The 16,596-nt window shown below is 44.6% G+C and overlaps 1 protein-coding gene across 3 annotated transcripts in view; it reads right to left on the bottom strand.

The window, feature by feature from the left end:
- The window catches only part of SPTBN2 (spectrin beta, non-erythrocytic 2), a 101,392-nt gene that overhangs the window by 31,660 nt on the left and 53,136 nt on the right, over positions 1–16,596 (bottom strand). For all 3 annotated transcript variants that reach the window (XM_087705309.1, XM_087705307.1, XM_087705308.1), the window contains 11 exons: positions 13,330–13,503; positions 12,501–12,592; positions 12,037–12,117; positions 11,276–11,391; positions 10,617–10,729; positions 9,096–9,283; positions 8,739–8,856; positions 7,728–7,886; positions 6,024–6,326; positions 4,456–4,609; positions 1,693–2,563 (listed from right to left, as the gene is read on the bottom strand). In XM_087705309.1, coding sequence (XP_087561435.1) covers positions 1,693–2,563; positions 4,456–4,609; positions 6,024–6,326; positions 7,728–7,886; positions 8,739–8,856; positions 9,096–9,283; positions 10,617–10,729; positions 11,276–11,391; positions 12,037–12,117; positions 12,501–12,592; positions 13,330–13,503 — 2,369 coding nt within the window. The remainder of the gene's footprint in view (positions 1–1,692; positions 2,564–4,455; positions 4,610–6,023; positions 6,327–7,727; positions 7,887–8,738; positions 8,857–9,095; positions 9,284–10,616; positions 10,730–11,275; positions 11,392–12,036; positions 12,118–12,500; positions 12,593–13,329; positions 13,504–16,596) is intronic.

Raw genomic sequence — 16,596 nt, 5'->3', positions numbered from 1 at the left:
TATGATTGGGATCTCGTTCCAGTTTTATTTTCAATTTCTGGTTTATTGATTCTTTTTTAAGCTGGGCCTGTGTTATTCAGAAGCCCAGTGCCAAGGAAGGTGTCAATCTATCCACTGATATCTACAGAGATTCTCAGTCATCCAGGTTGTGGTTGTCCCAAAGGTGGTTTTTTTCCCCAACTGGACATTCTGGGTTTTGTTTTGAAGACATTTTGCTTCTCCTCCAAGAAGCTTCTTCAGCTCTGAACGGATGGTGGGGAATGGAAGGATTTATACTCTTTGAAGACCGTTGGTCATTTGCATCCTTTTAGATGGTCACTGAGGCCACTTGGAGGTTTGTCTGTGTCCTCGGAGTCACCTGAGTAGTGCAAATGGGTGTGAGGAACCATCTTGGCTGCAGGATTTTTTTGCCCTTTTTTTGCAAAGAAGGCTCCACCCCCATTTTGCACCACTCAGGTGACCCTGAGGATACAGATAAACCTCCAAATGGCCTCAACAACACTAAAGGATGCAAATGACCAGCTGTCTGCAAGGAGGATAAATCCTTCCATCCCCCACCATCCAATCAGAGCTGGTGAAGCTTCTTGGAGGAGAAGCAAAACCTCTTCAAAGAAAAAAAACACAAGAAAATCCAGTTGCCTCTTGGAAAAAAACCACCTTTGGGACTATCCACTGATCTTTATAAGCACCAGAATGCTTAGCGTCCTTAGCAGTATTCTGGGGAAAAGAACATGCTGGAGGGCTGAAGTCTAAGTAAGTATTTTAATTCTGGGTAAGAGAGATTTTGTATTCTACTTGGAAGGGAAAAATAGAGATGGGGACAGGAAGAGAGTTTAAAAAGTAACATCTGCCCAAACTTCATCACTTTATGGAAGAGAGTGGCAAGGTAACATAAAGGAGTAGAACCCTCTCAAAATTGGCAGCAGACTAACTTTTCCCTGTCTTTCTAATTCAAGTTTTGCTACCATTGGACTGAACCAATATTAAATCAGAAATACTGATGTGAACAGGTTGGTTTCCTTAAAAGAGAAAATCTATATTTTATTTAATAGCATGTAGGGTCATGATACCACTCGTCTTGACTTCCTCATATAATGAGGAAAAACACAGAGAGCCAGTTTGATCTGGTGGTTAAGGCACCAAAGCTAGAAACTGGGAGACTGGGAGTTCAAGCCTGGCCTCAGCCATGAAATCCAGGTGGGCAACGTTGGGCCAATTGCCAGGAGATTGGGAGTTCTACTCCTGCCTTAGGCATGAAAACCAGCCGGGTGACTTTGGGCCAATCACCAGGAGATGGTAAGATCTTGGCCTGGCTTAGGCACAAAAACTGGCTGGCCAATCCACTAGGAGACGATGATTTTTAGTCCTGCCTTAGGCATGAAAGCCAGGTGAGTGACTCTGGGTCAGCCACTAATTCTCATAGGATTGTTGTGGGGGGAAAAGGAGGAGAAAGGTGTTTTAGATAAGTTCGCCACCTTGAGTTATGCATAAAAGTAATAAAGGTGGGATAAGAAAGTAAATAAAAACAAAGCCAAGTCCTCCCCACCCCCAAATTTCCTCCAAAACTTCACTCTTGCCCCTCTACTCCTCACTTGTAGCCTGTTTCTCCCCCCCACCCACCATGTTAACTGCAGTCCTTGGCCAGCAAAAGAAGGGCCAAGGGCATCTCAGGAAAAGGGGGTGAGCACGTACCTTTGCTGCACCACTTCCAGGTCTTCCAACCTCTCCGGCACGTCCATCGTTTCGATCCAGTACTCCCGCTCGCTGATCCAAAGGCTGCAAGCGTCGGCTTCGCTGAACATCTTGTAAAGGTTAAGGGCGTCCTGCAGGGCCTGTTTGCGGTGCTCGGCCAGCTCCACCAGTTCTTCGTAGCGCTGCTCCAGGGCTGGCAAGCGCCCGTCCACTTCGGGGGAATGGGCAAAGTTGGAGGGCAAGCTGCGGGCCTGCTCGTGGAGGGCATCCAGGGCCGGCCGGTGGTTGTGAATCTCTTCCTCCACATCCTTGTGCTTCTTGACCAGGCTCTGGGTCGAGTATTCGTCGTGGCCCATGTCCGAGCTGGAGACCAAGCGGAGAGTGTCCAGCAACCAGGCCTCCATGTCATTGGCATCGGCCTGGAACTGATAAAGGTTGGAGGCTTGGAGAAGACGCCGTTCCCGCTCACTTGACAGAGCCTCCAGCTGATCCCACTGCTCTTCGATTTCCTGGATCCGCTCGGCCACCTCGGTAGCTCCAAAGTGGCCCTCGGACACCAGCTGCCGACCTTCGGCGATGCTCTGCTGCAACGGCCCAGCCCGGCCCGTCATCTCGTCGCGGAAAGCGTTGTGCTTGCTGGTGAGGCGCAGCACGCTCGTCAAGTCCTTGCCGAAGTCATCGGAGGAGAGGATCTGGCTCTGTTCGCGGATCCAGGCCTCCTCCTCCCCCATGTCCCAGAAGAACTTCCAGAGGCGGCGCGACTCCTCCAGCTTGGCACGGCGTTGGGCGGCCAAGGCCACCAGTTCCTGATAGCACCGGTTCAGCGTTGCCACTCGCTCTTCGACAAGGTGGGGATCGCAGGGTTTGTATCCTGCAGGGATGGAAAATTGATCTTAGGGCCAGGTTCCGCTGACACTCTTTAGGGGCTCAGCAAAAGTCTTAAATCAGCAGTCCCCAACTTTTATTTGTTGTTTTGGGGATATGTTTTATTTGCAGTTTTCCTTTAACAACCAACATATTTTCTGGACAGTGTAATGCAGTAGTGGGTTTCCATTATTTTTACTACTGGTTCACTAATGCGCGACACTTCTGCGCATGTGCAGAAGCGTCCGGGTGGGTGGGCGAAGCCTTCTGCCACCGCCACTACTGGTTCCCCTAATCTGGGCCGAACTGGGAGCAACCCACCTCTGGTGCAATGACTGGGTCAATACCTTTTTTACACCGTGTTATCAATACTAATACATTTAGACATGCATAGTTTTTATCTTCCAACTTCTAACCTTAATATGCTCATTATAGTTATAAAATATTCTTTTATATATCAATATGTATACTACTATTTTCCCAATTTATAATCCCCCCCCCCTTGTTGGAGGTTCTTCCATATTCACCTCTTGATCTTTAAACAGTACTATTGTCTCTCTATGATTCTTTATCGCTTTCTCCAAAAATGTATTTAAACATCAATTGCATTTCTTCATACAATGCGTGTTTATTGACCCCTGTTAGGTCGCCAATATTTTAAATATTACTCAAATTCCACCAAATTTCCAATATCTCAGTTTTCTATTAACACCAGTAAAAGCAGTGCCCTGGCTGATTGGGTGGAGGGGACAGCTTGACTTGCCTGCCCGCCACTCATGTGGCCCAGTTTTGAATAGGTCACGGCTCGTTAATGGGCTTTGGCCCGAGGTGGTTGGGGACCCCTGGTCTAAGTCTAAGCATTCACACAACACGCTAACCTTGTTTTCGTTTGCGAGACTTCAAATGGGTTACCTTGTTAACTAATGTTATTTACAGATACCGGAATTTGGGCTCAGAATTTCTGCTGCTGAGGAAGGCGGTAAGTAAGTGAGCTGCATCTGTTTTTCACCCTGATTAAGCAAATCGTTGCAGCCATGGCTGACTGGAATCCAGCTTTCCCCACTGACTTTGCTTGTCAAAAAGCTGGCTGGGAAAGTCACAAATGGCAATTGTATAACCCTGGGATGCCGTTATAAATATATGCCCGTTGCCAAGTGCTTGATTAGTGACTACAGTGATGCAGCAATGGTGGTGAGCATGAGAACTGGTCATAATTTACTTTTTTCCAGTGCTGTTCTAAACTTTGGACAGTCACCAAACAAATAATTAAGCCGAGGATCACCAGTATTTTTTTCCTTTCCTTTCCATCTCCTCCTTTCCTTTCCTTTCCCTCTCCTCCTTTTCCTTCCTTTCCTTTCCCTGTCTGCCTTTCCCTTCCTTTCCTTTCCTTCTCCTCCTTTCCTTTCCTTCTTTTTCCTTCCTTCCTCCCTCCCTCACCTTTCTTTCTTTCTTTCCTTTCTCTCCTTCTCTTCTTTTCTTTCTTTCTTCTCTTTCTCTTTCCATCCATTCATCCACTTTTCACACTGCTCATCTCAAGTGAATCTGGGCAGTGTATCCATAAAGCTACGTGATTCTGTGAAAACTCAGCACAGTTCAGAAGTAAGAGAGAACGAGAGCCATCCTTCTCAAACCAGATCATCTAGTTTTGTTTAAAACTCATTCCTGTGAATAACAGCCTTGGGGCAGTGAGAAAATATATTGAGAGCTGAATTCCTAATATACATAGGGGTGTCCAGCCTTGACCACTTTTAAGATTTGCGGAGTGGCTGGGAGTTGAAGTCCACAAGTCTTAACGTTGCCAAGGTTGGATATCCCTGTCCGAATGTGTTTGTTGGCAACCCAAGCTACGCGGTTCTGTATGCTCCTTAATTTTAATATTGTATGATTAAGGGTCAGCACCTTCTCCAGGAGTGGCAAAACGTTGAGCAGCAGTACTGATGGCTTTTACCCGTTCGGCCTGGACAGCAATGTCGGCTTCCACCAGAGCATGAATCTGAAGCAGGTCATCCACACCATGCAAGTGTTTCCCAAAGTCCTGAGATTGGAGGCGACCCTATAAGAAAACACTTCAATGGGTGAGAGAACACCTCTGTATCTATATATCTCTATCTCTATTTCTATCTCTATGTATCATCTCTATCATCTCTTATCTCTATCTCTCATCTCTATCTCTATCATCTCTATCTCTATCATCTCTATCTCTATCATCTCTATCTCTATCTATCATCTCTATCTATCTCTGTCATATCTATCTATCTATCTATCTATCTATCTATCTATCTATCTATCTATCATCCCTATCTCTATCTATCATCTCTATCTCTATCATCTCTATCTATCATCTCTATCTATCTCTGTCATCTCTATCTCTATCTCTCTATCTCTCTATCTATCTATCATCTCTATCTCTATCATCTCTATCTCTATCATCTCTATCTATCTATCATCTCTATCTCTATCTATCATCTCTATCTATATCATCTCTATCTCTATCATATCTATCTATCTATCTATCTATCTATCTATCTATCTATCTATCTATCTATCTATAATCTCTATCTCTATCATCTCTATCTCTATCATCTCTATCTCTATCTCTATCTCTATCTATCATCTCTATATCTATCTATCTATCTATCTATCTATCTATCTATCTATCTATCTATCTATCATCTATCTATCTATCTTCAATTTTCTTCTTCTTTCTAGCCTGTTTCCAATGTTCACGCAAAGCATTTCTGTCTCTCTTGTATACAAGTAGTCCTCAATTTATGACAGTTTGTTTAATGGCCGTTCAACAGTTACAACAGCACTGGGGGGGAGTGACTTATCGCCATTTTTCACCCTTACGACCGTTGCCGTATCCCATCGTCACATGGTCAAAATTCGGCCACTTGGCAATTCACTCAGATTTACGACGCTTGCAGTGTCCTGGGGTCATGTGATCCCACTTATGTGACCTACTGACAAGCAAAGTCAAGGGGGGAAAGCCAGATTCACTTCACAACCATGTTTCTAATTTGACGACTGAAGTAATTTGCTTAGCAACGGTGGCAAGAAAGGTCGTAAAACTCGCTTAGCAAAAGTCTTGCTTAACAACAGAAATTTTGGGTTCAGATGTGCTTGTAAGTTGAGGATAACCTGTATCGGTAAACCCCCGAACTGTATTAAATTGGAGGAAACAGATTCCTGATACTTTTGGTGAATTTTTGTAACCCAAGTTAAAATGACTGAAATGACTACTCCTCAAAGACCGTTTCTAGACTTTCTCCTCCACCACCCTTCCCCTAAACCAGTGTTTCTCAACCTTGTCAACTTGAAGATGTCTGGACTTCAACTCCCAGAATTCCTCAGCCAGCAAATGCTGGCTGAGGAATTCTGGGAGTTGAAGTCCAGACATCTTCAAGTTGACAAGTTTGAGAAACACTGCCCTAAACAATCATCCATCAACCTTCTGGCCTGCTTACCTTCATTTCTTCCAACCAGTCCATGAGGTAGGTCAAGTCCTGAAGTATTTTCTGCAGCTCAAAGTGGAGCTGGAGGCGTTCGCGACGAGCAGCCACCAGTTCGCGGAGGTAGTCCCAGAGTCGTACCACGTTGTTCTTACGTGCCAGCACCCGCTTGATGTCGTGGTAGCCCTCTGCCTCCAACTCATCAGCCACAGCATTCACAGCAGTCACCCGCTCGTTGTAGGCCACAATGTCCGTCTCGATGGCTTCGTGTTTGCGCACGGCAGCCTCCACGGCTGAAATATCTGAGCCAAAGTTGTCCTGCAGGTTGGAGGGGGAGAGCAGAGACATGGGACATCATCCTTCAGGAAAGTATTTATTTCTATCCTACATTTATTATTGTTATAAATAACTCACGGCAGCAAATATATCTAATAGCTTTCTCCTATTTTCCCCACAAAAACAACCCTGTGAAGTGGGTTGGGCTGAGACAGAGTGACCGGCCCAGTGTCATGCAGCCAGCTTTTATGTCTAAGGCACAACTAGAACTCACCATCTCCTGATGATTGGCCCAAAGTCACCCAGATGGTTTATGTGCAAAGGCAGAACTAGAACTCACCATCTCCTGGTGTTTGGCCCAAAGTCACTCAGCTGGTTTATGTGCCAAGGCAGAACTAGACCTCGCCATCTCCTGGTGATTGGCCCAAAGTCACCCAACTGGTTTATGTGCTAAGGTGGAACTATAACTCATAATCACCTGGTGATTGGCCCAAAGTCACTCAGCTGGTTTTTTTTTGCTAATGTTGAACTAGAACTCACCTCCTCCTGGTGATTGATTCAGTTGGTTTATGTGCTAAGGTGGAAGTAGAACTCATTGTCTCTTAGTGATTGGCCCAAAGTCACTCAGCTGGATTTCGTTCCTAAAGCAGGACTAGAACTCACCATCTCCTGGTTTCTAAGCCAGCATCTTAAGCACTGGCTCTCTGTCTGTCTGTCCCACACCCAATTTGATCAATAGTCAATTGTGGGGGAACAAGGAGATCAATAATCAGGATGCTACGTGAGGGATGAGTGAGAATTGGGAAGTGTACAGTGTTTGGTGGGCTTCTATGTAGGAGAAGAAACATTCAAATAAAGTGACACCCCGTGGCTACAAATAATACTGTTGTGCTTTGTGGAACTTCTTTGTCTTCCTGGCCACCAAATGTGAAAGAACCCCAAGACTCAACGAACATGATGGTAATCCTCTTTGTTTTATACACAGAAGCATTTAAGATACCCAATGCACTCATACTTCAGAGTAAGACCAGGAAGTTAGCAGATAAACATCGGTGGACACCAGAGCATTGATGACATCAGAGACCAGTTTCTGAAGCTTTCCCAAACTGACAAAAAAAAATTCCATATTTTTTTTAAAGGAACCACCCATATCTTGTGAGAATTTCCACTTTTCAACTTCCAAGCATCCTTGTATAAAACAAGGGGAGGAATCACTTTAATCTCCATCCCAGCACCAGAAATGAAATCTTGACATTAAGATGCTCCCAGCTGTCCCAGCTGTCACTCTGGTTAACAGCAGCCACAGGTGACATCTATCCACTTGGAATCAGCCCACCTTGGTGCAAAGTGGAATTGGGAGTCCGTGGAAATCTCAGGGAACATCCAGGTGAGGCTTCCACCTGCAAGAGGGCCAGGTAGATGACCTTTCCATTCAGGACTGACCTGGGAGACGAGGCGCTGGTTTTCACTCAGCCAGGTTTCTCGCATGGCTGCTTTGCGGTCGAAGCGAGCTGTCAGTTGCTCCAGTTTCTCTTGCCGAATCAATTCATTGCGCAGAGCCAGTTCCCGCTCATGCTCTGCCTTTTCCAGGCGCTCCCAGCCCTGTAGAGAGTTAGAAAGGAAGGAAGGAAGGAAGGAAGGAAGGAAGGAAGGCACAGAGAGAGAGAGAGAGAGAGAGAGAAAGAAAGAAAGAAAGAAAGAAAGAAAGAAAGAGAAAGAAAGAAAGAAAGAAAGAAAGAAAGAAAGAAAGAAAGAAAGAAAATAATGTATTTATTGGAAACCTGAATGGGTGAAGAGAAGGGAAGCTTTCAAAGCTCCAGGATTTCATGTGCATATCGTAATAGCATCTCAGGGGGTGAAAAACATTTGATGGGCTTACAAAACCCTGTTTTTCCAAAACCAAGTTAAAAAGACAAGCCTCCTGCCTTGGCCTTAACTATAACCCAGATTTCAAAATGAGTGGATTAGTCTATTAATCATTAATTATGATTAACTTCCACTGGAATCCAGAAGCATCGGCTCTTGATTTTTAAGGGATTCTTGGAACTTTCCCCTATTAGTAATATTTGCTTTGTTTATCTGCTTTAATGGGTTGTTGTTCTCTTTCAAATAAAAAATCAAGGTGGCAGTTTCTGAAAATACACAAAGGAATACATCAGGAATATATTGTGATTTATTTTTTTACAGGCTGCCCTTTTTCTCTTTAGAAGAGGCAATAAAAAGGCAGGCGGGAAAACTGAGAAGAGGCTCGCAATTTTTATGAAGTCATAAAGGATGGTTTACAGCCTTCGAGGCCTGGGTCCAGCTAACGTAACCAAACAAACCACATCATGCTCGACAGCGCAAAGTGCAAACACAGCCAGAATCTGATTGGTTAAGTGAAAAATACAGCCCTCCCACCCACCCCCGAAGGCCGTTGACAGCGTACGCTCCTTTGCAAATGGACTGTCTCACCTTGTTGATGTCAGAAATCAGCCTGCCTTCCCGCGGGGTGTAAACTTTCTGATTGTTGGCTCTCATTTTACTCTGGATGGTGAAGAGCAGAACTTCGAGATTCCCCTTCTCCGTGAATCTAAGTGCGAAATAAAACAGGGGGGGGGGAGAGGAGAGAACCCAGAATAGCTGTTTAAGTAAAAAAGCAGCAGAGGCACAAACATGCACATTTTTAAACACAGGCAGCTGCTCAACCAGAAGGAAGCCCCTCCATCTCCTGGCGTGAGACCCTAGTATGGATCTTAGGAAAATCACCGTATTTCTAGGACGGCTCCCGTAAGGAGCAAGAGCCCATCCAGCAAACCTGCGGAAACTTACTTGGCTGGTTTCTCCACCGTGCGATAGGTATTAAAAGCCTGCAGCTGGTTCTGCACGCCACTCAGGCAGTTAGCCAGCTTCCGGTCATTCAGGGTCAAGATGGTCAGTTCAATCCACTGTAGGAGATCGGAGGCCAGAGTCTCGTACTTCTCTATCAGCTTGTCAGCTTCAATGGCGTAGTCCAGCACCTGCCCCCCACAACCCCCCAAAAAACCCTGAGTTATCCAGTTGCTTTGGGAAAATCTCAAGAAGAGCTTCTTTAGAAGATGTACAGGTAGCCCTCGGTTTAGTCCTCGACCACTGAGTCCCCTTTCTTGCCGCAGTTGTTGGGTGAATCACCGCAGGTGTTAAGTCAGGGATACGGCTGTCAAGTGAATCTGGTTGTAAAAGGGGATCACGTGATTCCAGGACATTGCAACCGTCATAAATGTGAGCCAGCTGCCAAATGTTTGGATTTTGATCACGTGGCCTTGAGGAATCAGCAACAGTTGTAAGTGTGAAAAACAGTCCAGAGACACTTTTTTCAGTGCTGTTGTAATTTTGAACAGTCACTAAGTGAACTGTTGTAAGTCAAGGACTACCTGTATAGATCATTACAGCATAGTATACAGTACTGTATGCAGATATACAGTACATTCCAATGTAGGTACAATTGGGAGTAGAATGCCTGTGGCTAAGCAAGGGGGTTGTTAAAGAGAATCGCGCCTGATCTTATGAACTTTTTTTGCCATGGTTGTTAAGTGAATCATGCCGCAATGAAGCAAATTCAGCTTCCCCCATTGACTTTGCTCATTGGGAGGATCACAAACGGTGACCACGTGACCCTGGGAATCTTCATAAATCCGTGCAGATTGCCAAACACTTGACTTCTGATCACGCAACTGTGGGGATGCTGCAATGGTTGTAAGTGTGGGGACCAGTCATAAGTGGCTTTTTTCAGTACCATTGTAACCTGGGTTGCTAAGTGAAAGGTTGCAAGTCAAAGACTCTTTTTATACAGATAGTCCTCAACTTACAGCAGTCCACTTAGTGACTGTTCAAAGTTAATGGCACTGAAAAAAGTGACCTATGACATGATCAGAATTCAGACTCTTGGCGATTGAGTCATATTTATGACGGTAACAGTGTCCGGGGGACATGCAATCCTCTTTTGCGACCTTCTAACAAGCAAAGTCAACAGGGAAACCAGATTCACTTAACAAGGATGTTACTAATTTAACAACTCTAGTGAGTCACATAACTATTGTGGCCAGAAAAGTCGTAAAATGGGGCAAAACTGCCTTAACAACTTTCTCACTTAATCAACAGAAAGTTTCGGGCTCAGTTGTGGTCGCAGGTTGAGGACTACTTGCTTTTAAGATCCACAATTAGTGGCTTAACCCACCAAAACACTTAACCCACCACAAACCCACAAACGGATGTCTATGTTATGGCTCTCATTTGCCCTGGATTTCCTGTTCCCACCCCATCCCTCAATATGGCACACAGACATATTCAATGGCTCAGCCCTCCTGGTGGTACCTTTCCAATCCTCTTCCCTTCCACAGCCAAGGCCTTCATCTTAGAGAAATAGTGGTAGTAGGTGGCGACATAAGTGATGATGGACTTCTCATCAGGTTGGTCTACATTCACGTCTGGTAGGAGAAAAGGAGGTGTCAAGGGAGAAACAGATATGAATACTTCACCCTTTCAGTTTCCACTTAAGCACCATGTTCTTTAGCAATAGCAATAGCAGTTTAGACTTATATACCGCTTCATAGGGCTTTCAGCCCTCTCTAAGCGGTTTACAGAGTCAGCATATTGCCCCCAACAACAATCCGGGTCCTCATTTTACCCACCTCGGAAGGATGGAAGGCTGAGTCAACCCTGAGCCTGAGATTTGAACAGCCGAACTGCAGAACTGCAGTCAGCTGAAGTAGCCTGCAGTGCTGCATTTAACCACTGCGCCACCTTGGCTCCTTCTTTGTGGGGCAGAAGGCAGAAGCTGCTTTAAAGACCTGCCTCCTAGCTGCTAAAGTTTCTCATAAGACCCTGATAGACTTTCTGTTTATCTGCATGAAGAAATACCTTGCAAAACTGAAATAGGATTCAGAATACAGAATAACCACCCCGCCCCCTAGAGATAGCTCAGACCCAACCCAAATAAAAGGCTCAGGGAAAAGGAACCTAGCTGGGCCCACCTTCAGGATCCAAAAGTTTGGTAAGGCCGAGCTCCTTTTCGGCCACGTTGAAGGCATTCTGGAGATTGTAGTGTGCGTTACATTTCTTCAAGGTATCAATGTCTATCAGATCTGGCCTGTTGAAGACAATGAGATGAAAACACATATATGCACATACATATGGAAGTATTGTTGTGGCCCCGTCAGCGGAGCTGGCAGCAGAGTCGGAAAACGAGGAGGTTGGGGAGGAACCTGGGCCAGTTCTGGAGGCTGGGGAATCTTCCCACCAAAGATAGTTCCTATTTTTCTACTTGCATTTTTACATGCTTTCAAACTGCTAGGTTGGCAGAAGCTGTGATAAGTAACGGGAGTTCACTCTGCTACGCGGCACTAGGGATTTGAACCGCTGAACTGCGACCTTTCTGATAGACAAGCTCAGTGTCTTAGCCACTGAGCCACCATGTCCCTTAAATAAAGCATATATGTGTGTGTGTGTGTGTGTGTGTGTGTATCTATATCTATATCTATATCTATATCTATATCTATATCTATATATCTATCTATATCTATCTATATCTATATCTATATCTATATCATCTATATCTATATCTATATCTATATCTATATCTATATCTATATCTATATCTATATCTATATCTATATCTATATCTATATCTATATCTATAGATCTATCTATCTATCTATCTATCTATCTATCTATCTATCTATCTATCTATCTATCTATCTATCTATCTATCTATCTATATATGCATAAAACTCACCTGTGTTTGTGGACAATTGCATTGAAAGCCAGACCATCTCTCCAGCTTGTGGTAAAGTTATGGACGTTCACATTTGGGTATCTATAAAAAAAATCAGAAAAGATTATCATTAATCTTTCGACGAAGGCAGGGAGATCTTTTCCTTTCAGGGGCCACATCGTTCATCAAGAATTCTGAAGAGCCTCACATAAGCCAGAAGTTATCATAGCAAATGGGACTCCCAGATCCCCAGAGTTCCGAATGAAATATGAATAAGTATTTTTGTTTTTAAAAAGTATATAAAAAGTCATTTGGTTAATGCAGCCTAGAATTGCATTGGCTTTTTCAGCAGCTGCAGCATACTGCTGGCTTCCTACACCACCAATTCTTTATGGGATTAAAAAGCAAGATGGGGGGGATCCCAGTTAAGTGTTAGCCCCGAGGGGGAGACTCCCCTGAATGCATTGTCTTATTTATCCTCTTACCCTGCTGTCTTCATCTGGCACCAAAGCAGGAGGGCATCTTTTGCTGACTTTTTCTCCTTGTTATCCTCCGTCTCCACACTGATGTCTTGAATCTACGAGAAAAGATTGAAAAAGAACCTCGGTTGATCAGAATCACTCCTAGTCAGTGTCAACAGCATGTATCTTTTTTTTTTTCCTTTTAAAGTAATAATGATGAAAACCTGCACTTATCCAGAAAAATGCCGGGCCAGGCAAAAATGAAGGAAAACATCCTAAATCTGGCTTAACAAGTGCAAATCCAGAAAAGTTTGACAGCACTGATGCTGCTTGTGTGCTATTTTGCATAATTTATTACAAAAAGGGGGGGGGGCAACAATGGTAAATCTCCTCCCTTAACAGAGAATTGCTTAAAAAGATCCTTCTGTTGAGTTGGAAGGGACCTTAGAGGTCATCTAGTCCAACTACTTTCTAGGTGGCAAGTCACCCATAAGCTGACAACGGATACTTCCTCCTTGTAGTTAGAAACGTCTTCCTTGTAGTTTTAACACACTGGTTTTGTTCCCGCCCTCTGGAAAAACAGAAAATAAATCCACTCCCTCGGGTGCGCGACAATCCTTCAGGTATTTCAAAACGACTTCCCCTTAATCATTTATCCCACAGGCTCAACACACCCTGATCATTTTAATTGTTCTTCCGTCATGAGAACTAGGAACTTGATTTTGAAATGAAAGCAGAGCAGGGACCTCCCTTTCAATCTTTTGGCTTCTATTCTGGCTGCAGAATGTCCTCAGCTGCGCTGCAGCCCTCAGAGGCGAAAGCCTGAATGAGGGAGGAACATTCCGGAACATACCTGGAAGCGGAGGATGATTGTCCAGATGAGGCCCAGCGTGAGTCGGTGGTTGCCGTCCACAATATCGTGGGAGCCCATGTTTTCCAGATGGACCCGTTGCTCCTTTAAAAACTGGAGGGCTTTGTCTACATTCTCCAGACAGTGGATCCGCATTCGGCCCTTGGTTGGCTTGGGCTGAGGAGAAAGAAAAGCAGGATATAATTTCTTCTGAGCATAAGCAGAAGTATTGCTCTTATCTTGCTTATACTCATGGAAAGGGCTATTCAAGTGAAGTGTTTCTCAACCTCAGCCACTTTAAGATGGGTGGACTTCAACTCCCAGAATCCCCCAGTCAACAGGCTTTAAGATGGGTGGACTTCAATTGCCAGAATTCCCTCATCAAGATGGCTGGCTAGGCAATTCTGGAAGTCCATATATCTTAAAAGTAGATAAGGTTGAGAAAACTGCCTTAAAGATACGTATATAAACCATGCCAGTCTGTTCCAGCAAACAAAGGCTAAGGCATTCCCACAATATGCATTAAAAAGGCTAATCAGCATTTAGCAATAGCACTTATATACTGCTTTACAGGGCTTTACAGCCCTCTCTAAGCAGTTTACAAAGTCAGCATCTTGCCCCCAACAATCTAGGTCCTCATTTTACCGACCTCAGAAGGACAAAAGGCTGAGTCAACCTTGAGCTGGTCAGGATTAAACTCCTGACAGTGGACAGAGTTAGCCTGCAATACTGCATTCTAACCACCAGGAGGGAGGGAGGGAGGGAGGGAGGGAGGGAGGGAGGGAAGGAAGGAAGGAAGGAAGGAAGGAAGGAAGGAAGGAAGGAAGGAAGGAAGGAAGGAAATAGCACTTAGATTTATATACTGCTTCATAGTATTTTACAGCCCTCTCTAAGCGGTTTACGGAGTCAGCCTCTTCCCCCCAACAATCTGGGTCCTCATTTTACCGACCTCGGAAGGATGGAAGGCTGAGTCAACCTTGGGCTGGTCAGGATCGAACTCCTGACAGGGACAGAGTTAGCCTGCAATGCTGCAATCTAACCTTTAGAAGACACTAATCTGAGCTATTATTACCCTGGTTTAGATATTATTATCTAAACCGTTCGATCACTTTACGACTCAATATACTGTGTGAATCCAGGAAATGAATCAGCCAGGGAGCCATAGTGGTTTGCTGTCATGGTTTAAGGGACAAGGCTAGAAATCAAGAGGGGGTGAGTTCTAGTCCTGCCTTAGGCATGAAGTGAGCTGGGTGACCTAGGAAGAAAGCAATGGCAAGCCACCTCTGAAAAACCTTGCCAAGAAAACTGCAGGGACTTCTCCAGGCTGTTTCTGAGCATCGGATAGGATTGAATGGGGGGGAGGATCTTGCAGCCCCTGAAAAACTTAGGGTGGCACACGACTTGCATGAAGCATCCTCTTATAAAGGTTGGGGTGAGATGATACAATAACTGAGGGGCTGCCACAAAGAAGAGAGCTTTGGATTCTCCAGAGCACCTGAAGGCAGAACAAGAAACAATGGATGGAAACTAAGCAAGGAGAGAAGCAACTTTGAATTAAGAGGAAATTTCCCGACAGTGAGAACTGTTAATAGGTGGAAGGACTTCCTTCCAGGAGTTGTGGGTGCTCCATCAATGGAGGTTTCTAAGAAGAGATTCGACAACCATTGGTCTGAAATGGTACAAGGTCCCCTTCTTAAGCAGGGGGTTGGACTGGAAGACCTCCAAGGTCCCTTCCAACTCTCATTCTCTTATTACCTGACTCCTGACACAACCAGCACCTAATTCATTATGCTTATTGCCGTAATATATACTGCTGAAAAGTCAGAGATGGAAGCTGCCCAGCGCAGGTTCCAAGTGGAGTGGCATATCATAAAATTATAAATCAGTAAACACAGCCGAGAACCTCGGGCGACAGCCATTCATTCACAAAAGAGGCGTGAGGCTGCATTTTGCATATTGATGAAGAAACAGGGCCTCCGCACGGGACACGCTTAACTGGGTCAAGGAAGGGTTGGCGAGTTGTGCAAGCAAAGCAAGAAGCCTGGATCGGTTTAATTCTCAAACGCGGCTTTCCTAGACATTTAGTCTCCATGCGTTTCACCTGTTTCCTGCTGTTAAAGCCCTCGGCTTACGGCCACAACATTTCTGTTGGTAAGTGAGATGTTTCTTAAGTGAGCTTTGTGCCCCATTTTACGACCTCGGTTGTTAAGTGAATCGCTGCAGTGGATGAGTTAGGTACTCGGTTGCCAAGGGAACCTGGCTTCTCCGCTGACTTGGCTTGTCAAAAGGTCGCCAAAGGGGATGATGTGACCTGGGGTCATAAATACGAATCATTTCACAAGCGTCTGGATTTTGGATCACACGATCATAGGGGTGCTGGAACGGTCGTAACTGTGAAAAACGGTCCTAAGTCACTTTTTTTCCCAGTGCTGTTGTAACTTTGAACAGTCACTAAGTGAACTGTTGCAAGCCGAGGATTATCTGTACAGATAGTCCTCATTTTACAAGTTTGTTTAGTGAGCGTCTGAAGTTACAACGGCACTGGAAAAAAAGTGATTTATAACCATTTTGCACACTTACAACTGTTGCAGGTCATGTGATCAAAATTCAGACACTCGGCCACTGACTCATATTTATGACCGTTGCTGTGTCCCAAGGCCACCTTTTGCGACCTTCTGACAAACAAAGTCAACGAGGAAGCCAGGTTCACTTAACTAGGCTTCTAGCTTAACAATTGCAGTGATTCACTAAACAAGTGTGGCAAGAAAGGTTTTTAAAAGGGGGCAAAACTCACTTAACAACTGTCTCATTTAGTAACAGAATTTTCGGTCTTAACTGTGATCCTAAGTCTGGGACTACCTATAGAGAGGAGGACTATGGAGGTCTTCAAGAACAAATTGGACAGCCATTTGTCTGGAATGTAATAAAGACTCCTGCCTTGGGGGGGGGGGAATGGAGGGCTGGACTAGAAGACCTCCAAGATCCCTTCCAGCCTTAGGACTCTATGGTTTAGCAAGCCCCCTGATTTTATCTACAATGAGACCACCACAGATGCTTGTTTATTTCTTTATTATTTCTTTATTAGTTTGTAATATAGCATAGAAAGAAAATACAAAAGTAAGTAGGGGAAATAGGGAAGGGAAAATGGAAAGGGAAAGTGAGGGAAAGAAAAGCGGGGAGGAAGGCATTGATTCCCTCTAGTGCAGTAGAATAAGGCATTAACATCAAACCTCAACTTTTTTACTTTTGCATAATTGTATTAACTAGCCA

This window comes from Thamnophis sirtalis, unplaced genomic scaffold (genome assembly GCF_051295495.1).
Source record: "Thamnophis sirtalis isolate CommonGarterSnake01/CBP01778 unplaced genomic scaffold, rThaSir2_p1.2 scaffold_2, whole genome shotgun sequence".
Lineage (NCBI taxonomy): Eukaryota > Metazoa > Chordata > Lepidosauria > Squamata > Natricidae > Thamnophis > Thamnophis sirtalis.
Note: the sequence above shows the minus strand (reverse complement) of the source record. Positions and strands in the feature narration are given on the sequence as shown.